The 19601-nt window shown below is 57.2% G+C and overlaps 2 protein-coding genes across 7 annotated transcripts; both read left to right on the top strand.

Moving 5' to 3' along the window:
• The first annotated feature begins 1751 nt into the window (after positions 1-1751).
• Positions 1752-10558, top strand: HOXB6 (homeobox B6). 6 transcript variants are annotated; one of them, XM_053654760.1, is made up of 4 exons: positions 1755-1842; positions 2289-5800; positions 7988-8479; positions 9468-10558. In XM_053654760.1, exons 3-4 carry the CDS (start codon positions 8065-8067, stop codon positions 9725-9727), a joined length of 675 nt encoding a protein of 224 aa, XP_053510735.1. In that variant the 5' UTR covers positions 1755-1842; positions 2289-5800; positions 7988-8064; the 3' UTR covers positions 9728-10558. The 6 variants fall into 6 exon arrangements, with proteins under 6 accessions (XP_037005837.1, XP_037005836.1, XP_053510735.1 ...); XM_053654756.1 differs by having other exon boundaries at positions 7956-8479; XM_037149942.2 differs by lacking the exon at positions 2289-5800 and having other exon boundaries at positions 1752-1842.
• HOXB5 (homeobox B5) lies at positions 1772-14845 on the top strand. The gene is made up of 3 exons (XM_037149933.2): positions 1772-1842; positions 12115-12960; positions 13634-14845. Exons 2-3 carry the CDS (start codon positions 12399-12401, stop codon positions 13879-13881), a joined length of 810 nt encoding a protein of 269 aa, XP_037005828.1. The 5' UTR covers positions 1772-1842; positions 12115-12398; the 3' UTR covers positions 13882-14845.
• The last annotated feature ends 4756 nt before the right edge of the window (positions 14846-19601 follow it).

Here is a 19601-nt window from a genome sequence, read left to right as displayed (position 1 = left end):
AAAATGGTGGGAGGCGACAACCAAGCCGCGAGAACGCGGACCCGAGCGCTGCGAGTTTACCCGCTCGTGTGGCCGCGTCCAGCGCTGGGAGCCCGCCGCGCCGCCCGCCCGGCTCCGCCGGCTTCCTGCGCGCCCTCCGCCCCGTTCTCGGCGCTGCCAGCCACCTGGAATCTTCTCCGGAGCACAGAGAAAGAGAGAGAAAAAGAAAAACATTTTGGGAGAAGTTATTTCGTTTCTAAATGTGGGCGTTAATAGCTCAATTCAAAATACCGGAGTATTTCAGGAGGGCTGGGAAAGACGAGGTGAATTTTGGTGTTCTTGGGGTTGCTTTTGCCCCCCCAAACACCCCCTGATTGGGGGACAAAACCCCGGAGGTTGGAGTCTATGCAGCTAGACCTGCAGATCTGATTTTTAGTATTTATTCCATGATAAGCCCTAGATGACTTAAATTTAAAGAACAGTATTCGGACGGACTGGAGAAAGAGGAGCGGGAGAGAAGCACGTTTTAGAATAGGTTCGACTTGAATTTGTAAGCACAAGTCCCCTAAACCCGCAGTTTCCCCTGTTAATGGCCGCAGAACAGCCGGAGAGCACAGGGAGCTGTCGCGGGGACCCGAGCAGGCGGGCATTTGGGTGGCGGAGGCCGGAATTCCGCTTTAGCCTCCTCCAGTTTCTGGGGTGCGGAGGCGAGAATCCAGTTGCTACATTGTCTGTCTTGGCCTCCATCAGGGCCTCCTTACCTCCTTGGCGGGGCGGGAACTAAGCCCTAGGGAACCTACAGCCCCCACACCCGCAAAGCCGCAGCTTCACAGGTGGGGGTCCAGCCATCAATAGGGCTACGAATGAGAGGGGAGTTCAGAGGAGTAGGGGGGCACGTAAGCTTTCCTTTTGCCTTGATGCAAGTGGCAACTCCGAACAGCAGCCACTGCCCCAGACTCGCCCCAAAATTGCCTTAGAACAGACTCTGCATGGGGTATTGGGGGTAATTTTTACTAGAAGGGGGGCAGAGCCCCTGTGAGAATTGGGGAGGTTCCTAAAAGAACCCCTTTTCCAAGCTGGACCCTTGTGGCTCTTCAACCTGATGGCCTGCGCCCCAAATCTCACTCCTTTTCAGACTGGGGTTTTCCCAAAAAGCGAGAAGGAGAAGAAAAGAAGATGGCGACTGAGAAAAGGGTTGCTGGTGGAGCAGCCATGAAGAAATGCAATAAATTCCTTGTTGTTTTATGAAAATTTACAACTTTGTGATAGAAGTTTATGAGTGGTTGAATCCAGCGATTGGCCGGCGCCGGTCATGTGGCCGGGCGATCGTGAACATGAACTTTTTATCATTTCCCTGGTGGTTATAATGCAGCATTCTTTTGGACACCACACCTAGGTCGGAGCACTGTCGTCCTTCAGGGCTCCAGCCTCTTGATATTTTTATACTTCAGTATCAGTTTGATAAAGCAAAAGAGAGAGAGAGGAAGAGAGAAGGGGAGAAGAAAGAAGAGGGGGGGCAGGAGGGGTGGGAATTACACAAAAGAGAGAACCAAAAATAATTTAAATTCCTAAGTTAATTTCTTTGCTGATCTGGGATTTTAGTCATCATGGAGGGCAAATGGACAATCTGCCCAGGACTGCAGCCTGTTATCATTTTTCAAAGCCAGAACTTACTTCATTTTCTATGCAAATATCAGAAAAGCGAAACACCCTCTCTCCCAAGTCAGAGAAGGGGAAGCGACGGCTCTCAGGTTGGGACAATATTATCTGGAAGATGAAGCAGAAACCGAACGCTCTTTTTTCCCCCCCTCCTTCCTCCCCACCCCTTTCAATCGGAGGAAAGAAACCTCGAGGTCTGCAAAGGTAAGGGAAATTCTACAATTCTCTCATTATGATTTTGCCTCGAATTTTGTAGGTGGGGCTTCGGTTTGTCTCCCCCCTCCCCTGTCCAAGACAGGGCTGAACCCCACCTCTGGGTGCTACAGGGAGAGGCTTCCCAGGAAATTCGGTGGCAGAGAGAGGGGTGGCCGCTTCCTGGAGGGGGGAGCCGAGGCAGAGAAAATGGGAGGAGGAACCGAAAGAGGCCACGGACGGAAAGAGGCCACAGTCGCCTGTAAGCTGGGAGGAGAGGCTCAAGCGAGGGGGTCGCCAAAGAGAGGATGGGGGTGTCTGAGCTCCAGGGCACCCGCAGAAGCCAGTTGCTACGGCCTCTGTGGATTTGTGCCCCACCCCCTCCCACCGTGCCTCCCTCCCTCCCTCGTTTCCGCCTCCCCCAATTGCCCTCCGTGTTGTTCTCTTGCCCGGTTCAGGTATCGGCAGTTTCCCGGCAGCATTGGCATAAGGGGCGGTGGCCTGGGGGACGTCTTGGTCTCTGGAGGGCCTGGAATCTCCAAAGAGGCCAGCGAGGGCTAGGAGGCGGCTAGAGAGAGACAGAAAGAACAATTTACAGAGAAATGCTCGTTTACCTCCCCGCGGAGACATTTCTGAAATTAAAGGGCTGTGAGTGGAGGCACCCAAATCGAGGGACACCCCCAGGAAGCCTGCCCGACAATGCCCAGGTCTCTCGCCACTCCCACAGGACGGAGCCTCGCTCTGCAGGGAGACAGTTTTGTGGTTTTTAATGCGGTAGGTCACAGTGTGTTGCTTTCTGTGCAATATTGATTCTACCACAGTACTTGTGTTTTATTGGTGTGTGTGGGGGGTGGGTTTCCGTGGAGGAGAAAATTGCCATGTGTGTGTCTGATGGTCGAACATTTCGAACTTTCCTGGATCCAAACCTGATGATTGTGAAGAAGCTGTTTAGTGTGTTGTTGTTGTTGTTTTAGGCTTGTAAACAAATACAAAAAAAAGAGAGAGAGAAGAAAATGAAAAGAAAACCCAATCAGGGGACCTAATGGTGTCAGGACTAGCAAGCTGCCTGGCGCTGAGCTTGGAAAACTAGCCCTGTACACTCTCCGGCGCCTGATTTCGTTCCCCAGGCGGGCCTCCTTGGGGTGGGGGTGGGGCGGGGAACGTCTGGGCCAGAGACGCAGATTCCTAAAGTAGCTGGTGGGCTGGAAGAAGGCGCAGCCTCTAGGTGGGGACTTAAAAATAGAGTGAGAGGGCTTCTGAGGAAGCTGCAAACCATGAGATCAGCGACTTCGGGCGCGGAGGGTAGGAGAGACTGATTTAGTTCGGTTCGCACAACTAGGTGATTGCTTTTCTCTTCTTAAAAAGACCAGACCCGGAGCGTTTAGCCTCAGGCCTCTGGTTGCCCAGGGACTGCAGGGTCTGGGGGCCGTGTAAGGGGATATTGGCCCTCTCAATTCTGAGCTGGGAAGAGAAGGACTCGGCCACTTGTGGCGCGGGAGGGGGCCCGTAGAGGCCCAAGTAGGCGCCCTCCCAGCAGGCCGGGACCGGGTGCCTGGAGGGACCCCTCGCTGCGCGTAGCCAGAGAAGTTCTCGGTCAGCACCCAGGGCAGTTGGAGCTCAATCTCAAAGGGAAAATTCCCCAAACCCACCCAGACTAAAGGTCTTTTTCTCCTGTAGCCTCGGCAGGGTATAAATCATCCCTTAGACAGTTTGCTGTGACCCAAATTATGCGGTTTGCTGCCATCTACCGTCCGTTTGGAGTCATGCGGTTTCGGCGCCGCGAGCCAGGCGACGCCGCCTGGATGGTGCCCGACGCCTGGAGCCCGGGGACGCTCCGGTTTGGCGGGATGCGTGGGACTTCGGGCCCAGAGGGTCGCTTTCCGCTGAACCTCGGCCCCCGCGCGCCCGTGCGTGGATTAGAGAACAAGTGTCCCCTCCTGCTCGCCCGCTCCGTCCTGGCTCCCAAGCGGGCGGCCGGCTGGGACGGCGGCTTTTCCCGGGGCGGGTTCGGAGCGGACTAGTGACTGCATCCCGCGGGCAGGGGGCCCCGGACGGGCGAGCCCGGGCCCCGCACCGCGAGCGCGAGAGGGGACCGCCCGGGCCGCTCGGGAGATCCGAGGCCGGGGCGGTTTGAGGTTTATTTGGTTTTCTTTTCGGCCAAGGGAGGGGCGGGTCGCGGAGGCGCCGGCCGGCCCGGCCGTTCAGCCCGGTTGTCAAAAGACAACCGAATCGGTGATCTCCCGGTTCGCCGGCGGTCCCGCCGGGGCCTCGGCGGGAGGGCCCGTGGCGACGGCACCGGGCCGATTTCCTGGAAGCTGTCGGTGTCTGAGGGTGGCCGTGGGCTCTCCCTTGTTCTCGATCGTTTCGGGCGAAATGGACACGTTTGCTTCGGGGGAAAAACCGGGAGTGGGAGCGAAGGGCGCTCACCGAGGAGTCGAACCGCTGCGGTTTCCGTCCCGGCCGCACCCCTCGCACCCGCGCCGCCGGGCCGCCTTCCCAGGGGGGGTGGCGAGGGCGGGGGTCCGCGCCTCCGCCGCCGCCGCGTTTGAATATTGGCCCCGGTCTCACGGGTTACTGATTAGCTCGGGCTTTCAAGCCGCTGGAGGAAGCTCTGGCCATTCCTTTCAAGGTGCCGTGGCCCCGGCTCCTGGGCGGGGGCTCCAGGAAATTGCCTACGGTGCCAGGCAGGCCGAGGTGTTACTGGGGTCTGGCCTGGAGCTGGAAGGGCTGCGGAGGTCGTGCGGCCCCGCGGAGCTGAGGGCAAACACCAGGGCCTCCGCCCCCCCCCCCCCCCCCCCCGACCCGCGCGCCTTTGGCGCCTCAGGACTCTGAGCCCGGGCCGCAGGGACAAGCCTTTCAGCTGCTCCGCAGCGAGAGTGACTTTCCTGCGGTTAGAAGGCCGGGCCTGCGCCGAAGGCCCCGAGGGAGCGCGTCCCGAAAGTATTGGGCCCCTCGAGGGTTTTTCTTGCGGGCAATCCAAAGGACAGGCAGGGAGGAGAAGGCGGTTAGTACCGAGGGTTAAAACACTTCAGGGCTCTTAGGGTGCTGGCGGCCCTGGGGGGAGGGAACTGGGGCAGCCAGCTGAGTGCCCAGGCCTTCCCCACCTCCAGGTCCGAGACCACCGAGCTCGGGACCGGCCCATTTTAAGGCCCTGTCCCGTGTAAGCAGCTCCCAAAGATTCGGGGCCACCACATGACTCCCTCTGGGAACATTTATGTTTCCCAAACCTAGAGAATCAGAACTGGGTAGAGACATCTTCATTTGCCACACCCCAGCCAGAGTGGGAAGTGGGGCGGGGGAAGGCACCCACAATCCAAAGGGCTGGGGTGGGTGGGGGGAGCTTCGTAGCGGAGAGGAAAGAGGAAGCCTGGACAATGTCTCAGCCTCCCCTCCCCTCTGCACGCACACAGGCGCACAGCTCTCCCGGAGGTGGGTGGCGGAGGAAAATTCCCCTCCTACCTGAGCACAACTGAGACATTTCCCCAGGAGCTGGAACGTGTGTCCGTCCACGGGGCTGCAGATTCCCAGCACAGAAAACTACAATTACAAATCCTGCCTGTTGGGTTTCTGTACAATCCTTGTGTTGTGCACTCAAGACTCGGTCCACGTTGCTATCCACCTCTCCATACACGTGCTTCCGCGTGGAGGCAGGGAGGGGCACCCTAGAGGGGAGACGGCTGTGCCTGCTGTGTATTTACATATTCCCCCTTGGAGACAGACAGACAGACGCGGCAGTGGACGGAACCACAGACAGATTCGTAGAGATCTGGCTCCAGAAACCAGGCGGCCTCTGGCCCAGCTCTGCCTGCCTGCTCTTTCTCCCAAACAAACGGATCAGAGGAATAAACGCTCATAAATACCTCTGGGCTTAGATAAGAGCGATGAGGCGCTATTTCCTTTCATGCTGGACTACAGGCGCCCAGGCCCTGCCTTTGCGGCTCCATCTCGAGACCACAGGCAACCTGCAGAGGTGAGGTTAATTTGGGGCTGTGACTCGAAGGATAAGGTGATTATTTGCCTGCTTCTATCACAGGGGAATCTTACTTTGTGCAGACTCCACAGGGGAGCCCACACAGTCCCCGGATGGAGGCACTGAGGCCGGGGAGGGGCAGGGAGGTCTGAAGCCCAAGGCCCAGCCTCAGTGGCAGGGAGCGGGGAGGCACACACAGGCGCTGCCCCACCCTGCTCACCTTGCCCAAACACTCCTCACGCTCCTGTGGGAATGGGCCCAATCACAGCTAGATTTGGAGCACTTATGATTCCCCATGATTAGGAGGCTTGAGTTCACTTTTCTTAAATCTTGATGAAACAACTATAGGGTCTGGCTAGGAAGGGATCTCCCCTTGGCCAGGAAGGTGCAGCCCAGACATTACCCTGAGTTCAGGAAGCCTTGTAGGCCACTGTGCAACCAACCAAGTTCCCAGCCTTAGTCACCAGCCCCAGCCCCTACCACTTTCCCGTGCGTCTTTTACCATCTGTAGTGGACAGAGCTGGCCCACAAAAAGCAGCCCAATGGGCAAGGCAGAGAGGAGGCTCAGCCTGTCCCCTTCATCAAATTTACCCCCACACCCAGGCCCATTCCCAGCTCAGGTCTCAGGGTTGTCACTCTTTGCCCTCTGGCCTCCACACGCCCAAAGAATGTCGGGAACACATCGCGGCTTAGTCTTCCAACCTGGCTTCAGCGTTCATTTTCTTTAGATGAGAGAGCCGGAGACGCACACTGTCTCACACTCAAGCTTGTGAGGCAGCAAAGCTGGTGATACAAGAAAGGGGTGGGGGTGGGAGGGGACTGTCCAGATGCTGAGAGACACAGAGTGGTGAGCATCTGGAGAGGAGATTCGGGCTGATCATTGTGAGCTGCCTGCTGAGTCCCCAGGAGGACCCCAACACCCCTCCCTCATAAAACTAAACCCAAATCGAGTCTCAGGAAATAATGAATTAAAAAAAAAAAAACCACGCCAGCTTCTGGAGAGACTTAGAAAAGGTGTGAAGTCCCTTCTCTTCCTGCTGTTTCTGATCACCTCACGTTTCAGGACCCCAAATTGAAGGAAGGCCAATTTCTTTCCTGTACCCACTTACTGAGACAACCTTAATTCCTAAGAATCTGTAGCTCAGGATATTCTTCTGTCCTTGTGGGTAGGAAGTGAGGGTGAAGGTTTCAGGCAGGACAGGGACCAGACACACCTAGGCCAGGGGAATACCCCTCACGCCTTCTGTCCTTGTCCCCAAGTGAGGAGAGGGGTGGTCCCTTTTCCTAGTGCCCCTCCCCGTGCCCAGAGCAAGCGGTGCGCACTAGAACCAGGTCACGAGAACCAGGTGAGAGGTCTCGGGCAGCAGCATCCATGGCCACCCAGCAGCTCCCAGCCTAGCTGCAGAGCCGGAGGAAGAAGCGTGGGCTCAGGCACTCCTCCTCCCAGCCTCCCATGTCCTCTGGGCAGCAGGCTGTGGCCTTAGTCTCAGGCCACGAGAGTCGTGGAGAAGCAGGAATAATAATCCGGGACTTGGAGGTGGCTGAGGAGACCTAAGAAATGGGGGGAAATGGTTTTCCAAACCTGGGAAGGAAGCAGTTTCTCCTTCGCCTCTCTCCTTCCTCCGAAAATAGTGCTAGTTAGCAGAGAACTCGTCTCCGCTTCAGCCAACACAAAACCCTAGAAATAATCCTTCTCCTTTGGTTCTCCCCTAAGATTCAAGAGATTCAGGGATGGTTGCCCACCCTTCCTTTCAGGGAATGGGGCTCAAGCAACGCAGGGGTTAACTTTTCTGAAAACACAATTAACTTTTTCCTATCCTGCGTGGAAAAGGAGGGATATATTTATTTAATCACTGGGGGGATGGGGTGGTGTCGATTCAAAGCTCCCTCCTCCCTCCAAGGCACAGACGCCTTTTTCGCAGATCCTACGTAGGTGGAACAGGACGGGTCGTGTTGTTGGTTGGGGGGGGGGAGGAAGAGAAAGGAGAAGAAGGAGGGGGAAAAAAGGTTGATAGGTTTGTGCGCGGGTCCCTCGTGCGGGCTGCGCTCCTCCTGGGTGCTATTTGACAATTCCTGCCTCTGCCATTGGTCAGTGTTGGATCAGATGGTTGTATTTCCTTCTGGCCCTCACTGGCACCTCGCCATCCCCCCTCAGCTAAAACCCAATCTCAGATATACTACTAATAGGCGCGGCGCTCGGACTATAAAACACAACAAATCATAAACCCGGCGGAGCAGCAGCGGCCGTGCGCGCCTCCCTCCCAATGAGTTCCTATTTCGTGAACTCCACCTTCCCCGTCACTCTGGCCAGCGGGCAGGAGTCCTTCCTGGGCCAGCTACCGCTCTACTCCTCCGGCTATGCGGACCCGCTGAGACACTACCCCGCGCCCTATGGGCCCGGGCCCGGACAGGACAAGGGCTTTGCCGCCTCCTCCTATTACCCGCCAGCGGGCGGCGGCTACGGCCGAGCGGCGCCCTGCGACTACGGCCCGGCACCGGCCTTCTACCGCGAGAAGGAGTCGGCCTGCGCGCTCTCGGGCGCCGACGAGCCGCCCCCCTTCCACCCCGAGCCACGGAAGTCCGACTGTGCGCAGGAAAAGAGCGTGTTTGGCGAGCCGGAGGAGCAGAAGTGCTCCACGCCCGTCTACCCGTGGATGCAGCGGATGAATTCATGCAACAGTGAGTGAGACTCCGTCGTTGCCGAGAACCTTGCGGGCACCCGCCCCGGGAGACAGAACTACTGAGCCCCCCATTCTCTCGCTGGGTACGGGCCGGGCATCTTAGATTAGGATCCCAGGGGAGATGGGGCGCCTGCACAGGGTTGGCTGCTCTGTCCTTTTGCCCTCAGGAGTTACAAAGTTTGCAAAGTCCCAGCCACACTCTGAGCCAGGCAAGCGAGTGGGCTGGCTGGAGCGCCAAGCCAGATCCGGGATTTCGGGTCAGGGGTCGCAGCCAAGGGCTGGGCTTTCCCTTGAGCCCCTATCCTGGTCGTGTCCCCCCCCACCCACCCCCAAGACTGTTCCACTAAAAACCGAGTGCGTCACAGGAAGGGGGGCGGCGTGACGCTGGCAAGGGAGAGTGGAGTCTCTGCCCCCCGGACTGTGTTTCCCTGGGGGTCGGGGGCTGGGGAAAGATGTGGCACCAGAAAAGGGGTCGTAGTCATAAGAGGGAGGGAGGATAAGAAGGAGGAAGAGGGGGGAGCGGGCGGAGGGGGAGAGCCGGAGAACCAGGCGCCTGGGTCTCAGGTTGGATTATTTGTCGGCCTTAAGTCCCAAATTGATGTCCATTAGCGGGACACGAGAGGGAGAGCCGTTAATGCCGACTGTGGATCGATCCACGTCATTACGGATTAAGGGCTGGAATCTATCACTCGGTGGTGGGGGAGCCACATGTATTGGGGGGAAATTGCAGCTAGGAAGAGACACACCTGGTCGGTACTTCCCCAGCCCCTCCCCCTAGGCTCAGGTGGGATTTTACACTGCTCCTCCCATCCCCCCACCGAGAGTCCAGACTGGAGGCGCAGGCCGAGGAGGCCCGGAGGGAATCTGGAGGGGGCGCTGCAGGGAACAAGAAAGTAGAGGCTGGAGTCCATGTTTGAGGGTCGAGTGAGGAAGGGGGCTCTGACCCTGGTGACCCCAGGCTTCAGCATCTCCTCTCTGCGTAACAGGTTCCTCCTTTGGGCCCAGCGGCCGACGCGGCCGCCAGACCTACACGCGGTACCAGACCCTGGAGCTGGAGAAGGAGTTTCACTACAACCGCTACCTGACGCGGCGGCGGCGCATCGAGATCGCGCACGCCCTGTGCCTGACCGAGCGCCAGATCAAGATCTGGTTCCAGAACCGCCGCATGAAGTGGAAAAAGGAGAGCAAACTGCTCAGCGCATCTCAGCTCAGTGCAGAGGAGGAGGAAGAAAAACCAGCGGAGTGAAGGCGCTGGAAAGGGAGGGGGGGACGCGAAGGGAGAGAGGCCCGTGGGGAGCCGAGGGCCTCGAGGAGCTGGGGGAGGCTCTGCGGGCGGGCGGGGGAGCCCGGGGGCCGCTCTTCCGCGCCAGACAGGCGGGGCCCGGCGCTCTCCTGAACGCCCCCAGACGCAGAGCTCTGGAGGGGCGCCGGAAGGCCGCGCTGCCCGAGGCCACCGGCACTCCTCGCGCCCCCTCCGTCCCCGCGGAACCCGCCTCGGCCGGGTCAGGCTCCCCCGCGTGAGAACTAAGGACTGGACTCACTTGATGTTTCCTGGAAGCAGAGCAAAACACTCTTGTCCGTGTCGCGTCTCATTTCGTCCATGTCCCCCGTGCACGGTTCAATGGTAGCTTCATAGTCCCCTCAGCGGGGGCCTCAAAGACTCCCTGACCCCAGACCTCTCTCCCACCCCCTCCTGAAAGCCACTGGAAGGAGCACATACTACCTAGAAGTAAGAAGAGGAGCCTGAGAAGAAAACAAAGTTCTATTTTATTAATTTTCTATGTGTTGTGTTTGTAGTCTTCTTGTCTTAGCTCTGGACGTGAAATACTTCGGTAATAATATTAATATTATTAATGATGATGATGATGATGATAATAAAGATGTAAAAACTCGCCGCGCTGTCACCTCTGCTCCTCCCTACCACTCCCCGCCCCCGGCACCACCCCGCGGTCTCTGCGCCGGAAACTCCGCAGCGCAGCCTGCAGCCGGCGGGCCCCAGCCGGCACGACTTGACCTCGGAAGTTACAGGCGAGATAAAGGCTGGCGCGGTCCCTCCTGGTCTCGAGAGCTGCGCCTCGGCGGTGCTGAGGCTCTGAACGGCTTCGCTAGGCTCAGACTTGGGGGGCGGAGAAGGGCCATTTCCCTCGTATTCTCTAGCTTTCGCTCGTTTGTCTGTGGCACGAGGGACACCACCGAGGCCCCCTAGCCCGAGCCCTGGCAGAGACTGGGCCGAGAGGGTCTGGCACCTGAGCAGCGCTTTTCGGTCTTCCTGCTTGTTGAGACCGTGGCTTTGGCCTGCCCACGCGGCCTGGTCTCTGCTGGCCTTGGCCCTCTGCTCCTGGCCTGTGGCTCCGGAGACCAAATCAGGGTCGCGGGGTATCTCTCCGCCCTCAGCTGAACGCTCCAGGCGCCTTTTCCTGCCTCAAGTAGGAGTTCAGCGACAAGTAGGGGAATGCGAGGCCATCAGCAGTCGCCGGCTGAAGGGCACGACTTTCTCCTTGGAGACCTGAGGGCAGGAGGCCAGGTTATAGGAGTTTGGTCTCCCCCCCCCTACCAAAAAACGATCCATTCTCTGCTACCCCCACCCTCGGCCGGCCGACAAGTTGCACGCCGTTTTCCTTTCTTCCTCCTTCTCTCTCTCTCTCCCCCTTTTTTATTTTTAAAGAAAATAGCTGTTCAGCAGAAGGGGCCCAGCTGCTGCGGTCTCTGGCCGCCCGGCGCGCTCAGCGTGGCACCGCCAGTCCTCGGAACCCCTTCCCAGGGAAGGTGTGGGCCGCCGGGCACACTCAGAAACCACCCAGGCGCCAGCGAGGGGTCTCGAGCGGGGCCTCCCGATGCAACATCAGGCATCTGGCAAGGCGGCTAAAGACTCCCGCCTTGGTCCCGTCCTTTCGCAATCACGTTTCCACCCAGACCCCAGACGCGATGCGGTCGCCGCCACCGTTTTCCCTACAACTAGGCCGCTTAGCACCAGCCAAGCTCCGCCTCTGGGGTCTCTGTCCTTCTCTGCTATTCCCCAGGCCGGGCTAAGGATAAGAAAGAGGTCAGGAAACAGATCCCAAACTTCTAAAGGACACAGGAGAAGCGGAAGTTTCTCCTTCGAACCCTCAGGCCGGCCCTGTCTCCTGGGCCTGAGCGCTGTGGAAGGGCCACCGCAGCCCCTTAGGAACCAGGAGAGGCCGAGGGGGTGGGGGGAGTGGTCGGAAACCTCCGTGTCAATCACCGTTTTGCACATGGATCTTCCAACCCTCTCCCCCATTTCCTACCCCAACTCGGATTTTTTGCAAAACGCGAGTAAGGGAAAAGCAACTCCATGATCCTCTTATCTAGAGTTTAAAATGATAAGGACGGGGAGAAGAGCAACACAAATAGAGAGAAGTCACTACATTCCCAAGAAAGTGAGGAGAGGCTCAACTGGGTCCCTCGTCCGAAGACTCAACCTTGCGGGTGACCCTAGGCCAGGTTTCTTTCTCTCCCGGCGTTTGCGGGGAGCCAGCAGGGAGGCAGCCTCCGCCGCCATGGCGGTCTGCGGCCCGCGCTCCCGCCGATTGCCGGGAGGTGGCGCGCTCTGCTCAGAGGCCGCCGCCAACCTTCTCCCCGTTTCTCCCCCTTCTTTTTCCCCCTCTCTCGGAGGCTCGCATTGAATCGGCCCTAACGATTCTCGGATCGTCATTATTTGTAACCATAGAGCATGAATTACCTCTTGAGGTCATCAGCGAGAATTTACGACTGGTCAACAAAAGCACGTGATTCCCTAACGCCCCCCCATCCCCCTTTCAACCCCCCCCCATATTTGGCCGCATACATAGCAAAACGAAGTACAGTGCATCGCTATAATTCATTAATACATCATAAATCGTGAAGCACAGGGTTATAACGACCACGATCCACAAATCAAGCCCTCCAAAATCACCCAAATGAGCTCGTACTTTGTAAACTCCTTCTCGGGGCGTTATCCAAATGGCCCGGACTATCAGTTGCTAAATTATGGCAGTGGCAGCTCTCTGAGCGGCTCTTACAGGGATCCCGCTGCCATGCACACCGGCTCTTACGGCTACAATTACAATGGGATGGACCTCAGCGTCAACCGCTCCTCGGCCTCCTCCAGCCACTTTGGGGCGGTGGGCGAGAGCTCGCGCGCCTTCCCCGCGCCCGCCCAGGAGCCCCGCTTCAGGCCAGCGGCGTCGAGCTGCTCCCTGTCTTCGCCTGAGTCCCTGCCCTGCACCAACGGCGACAGCCACGGCGCCAAGCCCTCTGCCTCGTCCCCCTCCGACCAGGCGACCCCGGCCAGCTCCAGCGCCAATTTCACCGAAATAGACGAGGCCAGCGCGTCCTCGGAGCCCGAGGAAGCGGCGAGCCAGCTAAACAGCCCGAGCCTAGCTCGGGCGCAGCCAGAGCCCATGGCCACCTCCACAGCCGCGCCCGAGGGGCAGGCTCCGCAGATATTCCCCTGGATGAGGAAGCTTCACATCAGCCATGGTAATTCTCGCTCTCTCCCTTTTTGTCTTCTCCGTGTTCCTTCTCTGCGTTGGGGGGTGGGGGGGTGGCGAGGAGAGCTTGGCTTTTCCTCGAATATAGATTTTTTTTTTTTCTAGAGGGACTCTAAGAGAGTCCTTACAGCTCAGGGGACAGAGCCAAAGAAGGTCTTTAGCTGCTGGGGGGGGGCGGTGTTGGGGAGTAGTATTTTAAATAATTTGTTCCCAGACTCGGCTTCGGTTTTACTCGCCCAGCTGTAATGGCTTTGGGCTGGAGGATAAGGTTTATGTAAGGTGGGGCAGGGTCTTGCTTACCCCCCAAATTTTGAGACCACCGCTAGCAAAGGAAGGGCGAGCAAAGGAAATTTCCAGGGCAAAAGTGCAGCCGCTCTCCTCCCCCCCGGGGGCCAGCGGCCGCCTGAGCCCAGCCGAGGGTGAGGCACAGGAGGGAGCCAGAGACAAAGCCGGGCGCTTCGCTGCCCGCGGAAGTGGGGGCTGCAGAAGAAGGGGGTGCAGAAAGGGAGCTAGGATGCGGGGCGTCTGGCGTGGGGAGGACTGGAGGGGCGGCGAGCCGGGGCCGGGGACGCCTGGGTCCCGCTCCACGCCCCCCTCCCGCCCAGTGCCCCCTCCCTTAACCGGAATAACCTTGCTTCGCGGCTCTGCTCTGTCTGCTCCAGATATGACCGGGCCGGACGGGAAAAGGGCCCGGACCGCCTACACGCGCTACCAGACCCTGGAGCTGGAGAAGGAGTTCCACTTCAACCGCTACCTGACGCGGCGGCGGCGCATCGAGATCGCCCACGCGCTCTGCCTGTCCGAGCGCCAGATCAAGATCTGGTTCCAGAACCGGCGCATGAAGTGGAAGAAAGATAACAAACTGAAAAGTATGAGCCTGGCTACAGCCGGCAGCGCCTTCCAGCCCTGAGCCCTCCGGGAGGAGCCCTGGGCGGCCCAACTGCCCTCGCCGCCCCCAGCCCCAGCCCCTTCGAGCCTCCCCGTGCTGCCGCCGCCCGCTGGGGACTGGTTCCCGCGAGCCTGCCTCGCCCCGGCCTTGTGTTACGGTTTTTCGTTTGGTCTTAGATCTTCCTGTGGCACTCTCTCTCCTGGACTGGTTAATCTTGTTATTATTGTTAATAATAATGATAATTATTATGTTCCCTCCACGCTCCTCGCTCCCCTCCGCTCACCCCAAATCCACGAGTGTTTCTGAATGTTCGTGTCTGTGGTTGCAGTCCTTCCTCCAGGAAGAAAAGAAACTCGCATGTTTAATGTGAACTTTCCCTTCCCCATCTTGTTCTCCTAACTTATTTATAAAAAGGGTGGTTGCTGTATTTTGAGTTTCAGCTCGAAACTTCTCTAAGGGGCAGCAGTTGAGGTGGGGCGGCGCCGCAGTGCCGGGGCCAGCTGAGCTGGCCTGGCGACGGAGTCCATGACTGTGCCTCTTTCCGCCCTCCTCCTCCTCCTCCCTCTCCACTCCCCAGGCCCAAGTCTCTTAGTGGCTTGGGCCTGGGGTGGGAAGGGGCCAGGGAGGACCAAGGGGGTGGTGTTGAGAAGAGGGAAAGTATATAGTGATATTTGAGTTCCTGCCGCCTAGGTAGGCCCCACCAGGCCTGGTCTGGGAGTGTACGGAAACAAACATAATCTTCAGTGTAAAATGTTGTGTGTATTTCTCTGTGAATCCATGGGTCTGGTGTAGAGGGCCCAAAGCTTGTAAATACGGGGACAGTCTGGGTCAGACCCATCTCCGTCCCCCTACCCATTTCGCTCCCAAAACATTTGTAGTGAGCGGGTGGACACTGTGCTAAGTGTGAAATCTGTCTCCGCCGGACCTGTCTCAGTGATTCGCTTTTGATATTTGTTTGTAGCTTTCCTTGAAGTCAAATAAATGTTTCCCCTACTCCATTGCCCTTCCATTTATCCTTTTTCTGGGGGGTGCCTGTCCCATCACTAGGCACACCCTAGACCATTCTTGGTAGATCTGGGGTGCAGGGAAGGGAAAACAGGATGCCCACCAGCAGCCCCTCTCAGCCACCTAAGTCCCTGGCTTGGTCAGCGGTGCTTGGGCCAGAGGACAGGCCTGCATGCCCTGGGGGGGGGTACTGAGAGGCCCAGAAACCTCACTATGGAGCTGGGGCCAGGAAAGGCCGAGCTGGACTTCACTCTGGGCTCCCACCAGCTGGTCAGCAAAGCCTCTGGAAACCTCTTCAAGGAAAGTAATTTGGGCCTAAGTCCTGAGCAGGAGGCTCCTGGTCAGCTGGGAATGGTGCAGACCTACCCAGCCCCTGTCCCCTGCTCCAAATCCCAACTCAGCTCCCCCACCCACTAAGGGGAAAAAAAAAAAGAAAGGAAGGAAGGAAGGAAGGAAGGAAGGAAGGAAGGAAGGAAGGAAGGGAAATCAGCTGGATTTCAAAGGTTTCTTCTCATCCTTAGTCTGCTCTGCACTCATCAAGAGCTCGCTCCCTCTCCACAGGCCTAACTAACCTTCCTTCTTGATTAGGAATTGAGCTCCCTCCTGGAAGTCCCCTGGTTCCCCTCCAGTCAGAGTGGCCCAGGGCCAGGGCCCAGTCCTACTCCAACCGAGTCAGCTTCCACCTTAAGCACAAGAGTCAAGTCTGGACACTTACCCGTTCATCCCTTCCAGCTTGGCCCAACTTCTTACAGGACTTGTGGGGGAGGGGGAGGCTGGTGAGGAGGCAGCCCAGGGTCTTGGAGGCTCTACTGGGCCCTCCTTCCCCCTCACCCCTTGACTTTGTCCCCCTTTGTCCATAGCAAACTATCCCAAAAGTCGCTATGACATTTAGATGTCAAATGGATAGGGGTTTTATCTCGAAGTTAGATCGTAAAAATCACCGAGAAGTCAGACAGATACCCCTCACTGGCTCGAGAAAGTCACGTGAGGTCCATAAAGTTAGTTTTATGGTTTTGGGGAGTTGACACCGCGCGGTATATTTCACATTCTCCAGAATGTGAAGTGACACTTTAACTGCTCGCTGTGGTGGGGACGGGGGCAGAGGTAGGTGAGGGCTCTCCCAGCCCAGAAGGCGGTGGCAGCGGCGGAGGCCCAGCGTTCCCGCAGTAAGTGGCTTCCAGCTTTCGCTTTTCCCCCTTGCAACCTGGGGCTTGGAACTGGGGAAGGAAATCATGCCTCCGGCAGGGCTGTGGGATTAGTGGGTGAAATTCGGTCTGCTTTTTGCGCCAAAATCTGACAAGCTGGGTATCTGCGTTGGGGGGCGGCTACTCAGTCCGATAAGGCCTCAGCGGTTGGGGCGCCTGGTTTTTATTTGCAATAGGCTCTGACTCTTCGTGGAGAAAAGGACTTGTGTGGGGTTCCTTCAGTGCCCTTGGATATTTAGGGCGTAAGAAGGAGGGGTGTTGTAGTGATGAAAGAAGCCCCCCCTTATGGGAGCCACTGCACTGCTGGATATCTTCAGAAAGACATATCCCACCCCCAGGAAAGAAACTTTAGGACATTCATCTGTCAGGGGTGTGTGTGGGGGCCGTGCCGCTGGGCACTTTTATCTGGATGCATCTGTACTGAGCAAAAGCACAGGGAAGGGTAACATAGCTGCTGTGGGCTACTTTGCGCTGAAACACTCTCTGGCTTTGAGATCTTTGAACCCCATGAAAGGGGTGCTTCTGATTCCCCATAACCGCATCAGGGTTGTCCTAGGTAGGGAGCAGAGCTCTTTTGCACCCCATTTCAGCCTGTTAGTCCCGAGCCAACCCTTCTGCTTGGTTCTAAGTAGGATACTGAGATCAGAGTGGGGAGTGGATGGGGGGTAAGTCCCCTCAAATCTAAAACCTAACTCCTGGCCAGCAGTGGGCAGAAGAAGGGCGCCTCTCCCCTTGCCTAGAGGAGTTAAATACTTAAGTAGGTCCCTGGAAACCCTTCCATGGATAAAACTTGCTCAAGAAAATAGACCCCAACTGTTGGGAGGGAGAAAAAAGGGGGAACTCGGGAGCTGGTAGAGAAAATTGGAAAGGTGCTTTCTTCCCTGTCCTCTGCCTTCCTCTCCTCCCTCTACTAGACCTTTAAAAGCCCCTTTGTTTTGAGACACCACAAATTGGAGGGATTTCATTATTTGACCTTCGGGGGCTTATTTTTTCCTTAAGGATGAGACACCCTTCCAAAAACCGGAAGCCTCTCCTCCACCAAATTGACCCCCAATTTTGAGACCTACGGGGTCAACCACCCTGTCACTCCCGCTTTTGACAGCCCACCACCTCTTGCTTCAGCTTACCAACTCCTGTGGGCAGTGCCTGAATTGGCATGTGACACCTTAAGGGGCTTCTGATCTTTGGGACAGGGAGAGGATCACATGGTTCCCGCCATTGCCTGTTACCGGACGTTCCCACTCTGTCCCTCTGTCCTCTCTCTTCTGCAGCTGCTTTCTGTTCCCTGAGCTCTTCAGCCCCTGCCCAGGCCTGACATACAGGAGGCCATTCACAGGCTTGGAGAGCAGAAGGGACAGAGAGCTTGGGGTCCTCACCCGGATTTGAAGACACATCTCCCCAAGAACAGTGGGGCATTTGTATACCTTGGGAAGGGTGCTCTTCTCCCAAAAGATTCACAGCACTATATAAAATACTAATAAATATTGCAGTCATAGCTCCCACAGGCTTCCACGCTGGATAAGCCAGCTGAGCTGAGAGAGGTGCAGAGGAGGCTGGTGCAGGGGCAGAATCCGACCCGGGGCCTCCTGGGAAGCCCCATCCTGTTGTGTCCCTGGGGCTCACAGGAACCCCAGACCATCATGTGCATCCCCGAAGATTTTCCCCCCTCCCATGTCAGTTTTGCTAATTCTAATAAAGAGTGTGGGGGGCAGGCAGCCCAGGGATATCTGTGAGGCGTATCTAGACAGACCTTCCGGGAATGGCAAAGAGCAGCCCCGGACTGGCAGGCGGAGTGTCCATTTCTGCTGCGGAGGCCAAAACCCTTGGAGGGTCTTCTGCTTTAAGCGGGTCCTGGAGAAGGAGCCCTAGCTGGGGTTTCCTCTTCCCCACTTCAGGCTCTCTGGCCAACAGTCTCCCTTGAACCCCAACAAGGACCTGTTGGGAGAGGGGATGAGAGGTGGGAAGGGGTGTCCGGCGCAAAGGAACTCTCTCCTGCCCCAGACCCACAAGCTTTTCTCCCGCCTTCTAACAGACATTCTCAGGGAGAGGGGAAGCCGCCTCTCTCTCTCTCCCTCACCTTCCTCTCCCACCCGCTTCCCCTTGGTTCAGGCCTCCACCTTCTGAACTTCGGGCTGGCACCATCCGTTCAGGTCCTGGCCCCCAGCCTCCTCACCCAGGCACACCCTCAGCCTGGGGCGGGGCTGAGGCGGCAGCCACGGGACGTTCAGCCTGCGCTTTCCCTTTCCCCGCAGAAGGCAGCCTGAGGACCACTCGGTAGACAATTTGATTGTTTTGTTCTATTTGGTTATTTTGTTTTGTTTTGTTTTGTGTTGTTTCTTCATGGCCACAGGGTGGGAGGAAGTATAAAGAAGTGTAAACAGGAAAGCCAGCCGGGCCTGGAGTTCTGAGGGCCCATATTTCATCGGCTTCCTCTCCATAAGTGCAGCAGGGACACTTAACCCTTCCCTGTCTGTGAGAACGGGTTCACTGGAGACTGGCGGGGGCAGGGTGTGTGGACAAGATCCAAGATGGAAGCTCCTTTCTCGGCCTGCTTCCTTTTATCTCCGAGGTCTGGATGCTGGCGTGGAGGCCACGGATTCTGAGCAAGGGAGGAGACGGCCCGCTCCGCACAGTCCCCTGTGCTCAGTCCCTTCAGGGACTGAGAGGGGAAGGCAAAACCCATGTGCTTCCCTGCCTGGGGACCACCCAGGACCAACCCGGGAGGACATGGCTGGAGAGAACCACTCCCTTCTGTTGGGGGAGAGCCCGCTGGCCAATCTCTCCATTTTGGGAGAGTCTAGGAGTAATCAGATTTCAGCCTGGGATCTGCCTACAGCCGGGATTTATCGATTGCTACGGTGCTGTTACACATCCATATTAATTAACCCAGACACCGCCTGGAAACTGAGGAGGGGGAGGGGAGAAATAGGGGCCCCTTAAGGAGTAGGGACAAACCTCTCTAAGCGTCCCTAGGTCCCAGATTGGAGAGTCAGTCCCCGCAGGGGTCATCGGCCTTCCCCAAGCTCAGCCCCTGCCCTTCCCAGCAGGGGTGAGACTGACTCTACTTGGAGAGCCCACACCAACTCTCTTGGGGGAGAGCATGGGATTAAACACCCCCGAGGCCTGACCGACTTTTCCTAGTTAGAGCTAGGATGCCCCCCTTCCTGCAAGGATGGATGTCCTGGGAAATGTTCCCAGCTCAACCTTTTTAGAGTGGTTAACACGCCTTCACCACCTTCCTTTGAACTTCTCCAAGGTAGAAAGAAGCCTTTTCAAGTTTGGGAGATTGTTTTGTTTAGTGTTTGGTGGTGGTAGTGATGGCCTACCCCTTCCCCCTACCCCTCCCTCCAAAAAGTGATTAAAATCTGTTAAAGGATTTAATTAAAAGAGTTAAATGAAAAGGAAGGAGGTACAAATGAGTTGGGGGAAAAAAACCCACACCAAAGCTATTCTCAACGATTAAATCGCCATTTTAACAATATAATGGAGTTTGCATCCTGAAAGGGGAAATCAACGCTCATATCTCATCAA

This window comes from Artibeus jamaicensis, unplaced genomic scaffold, assembly GCF_021234435.1.
Source record: "Artibeus jamaicensis isolate MK-2021 breed Jamaican fruit bat unplaced genomic scaffold, CSHL_Jam_final contig_1998, whole genome shotgun sequence".
In the NCBI taxonomy this organism is placed as follows: Eukaryota; Metazoa; Chordata; class Mammalia; order Chiroptera; family Phyllostomidae; genus Artibeus; species Artibeus jamaicensis.
Note: the sequence above shows the minus strand (reverse complement) of the source record. Positions and strands in the feature narration are given on the sequence as shown.

Excerpts from the sequence above, each read along its gene's own strand:
- HOXB6 (XM_037149942.2), top strand. The coding sequence starts at position 8,065 with ATGAGTTCCTATTTCGTGAACTCCACCTTCCCCGTCACTCTGGCCAGC. Across the intron at positions 8,480-9,467 it reads GCGGATGAATTCATGCAACA|GTTCCTCCTTTGGGCCCAGC; the intron begins GTGAGTGAGACT and ends TCTGCGTAACAG.
- HOXB5 (XM_037149933.2), top strand. The coding sequence starts at position 12,399 with ATGAGCTCGTACTTTGTAAACTCCTTCTCGGGGCGTTATCCAAATGGC. Across the intron at positions 12,961-13,633 it reads GAAGCTTCACATCAGCCATG|ATATGACCGGGCCGGACGGG; the intron begins GTAATTCTCGCT and ends TGTCTGCTCCAG.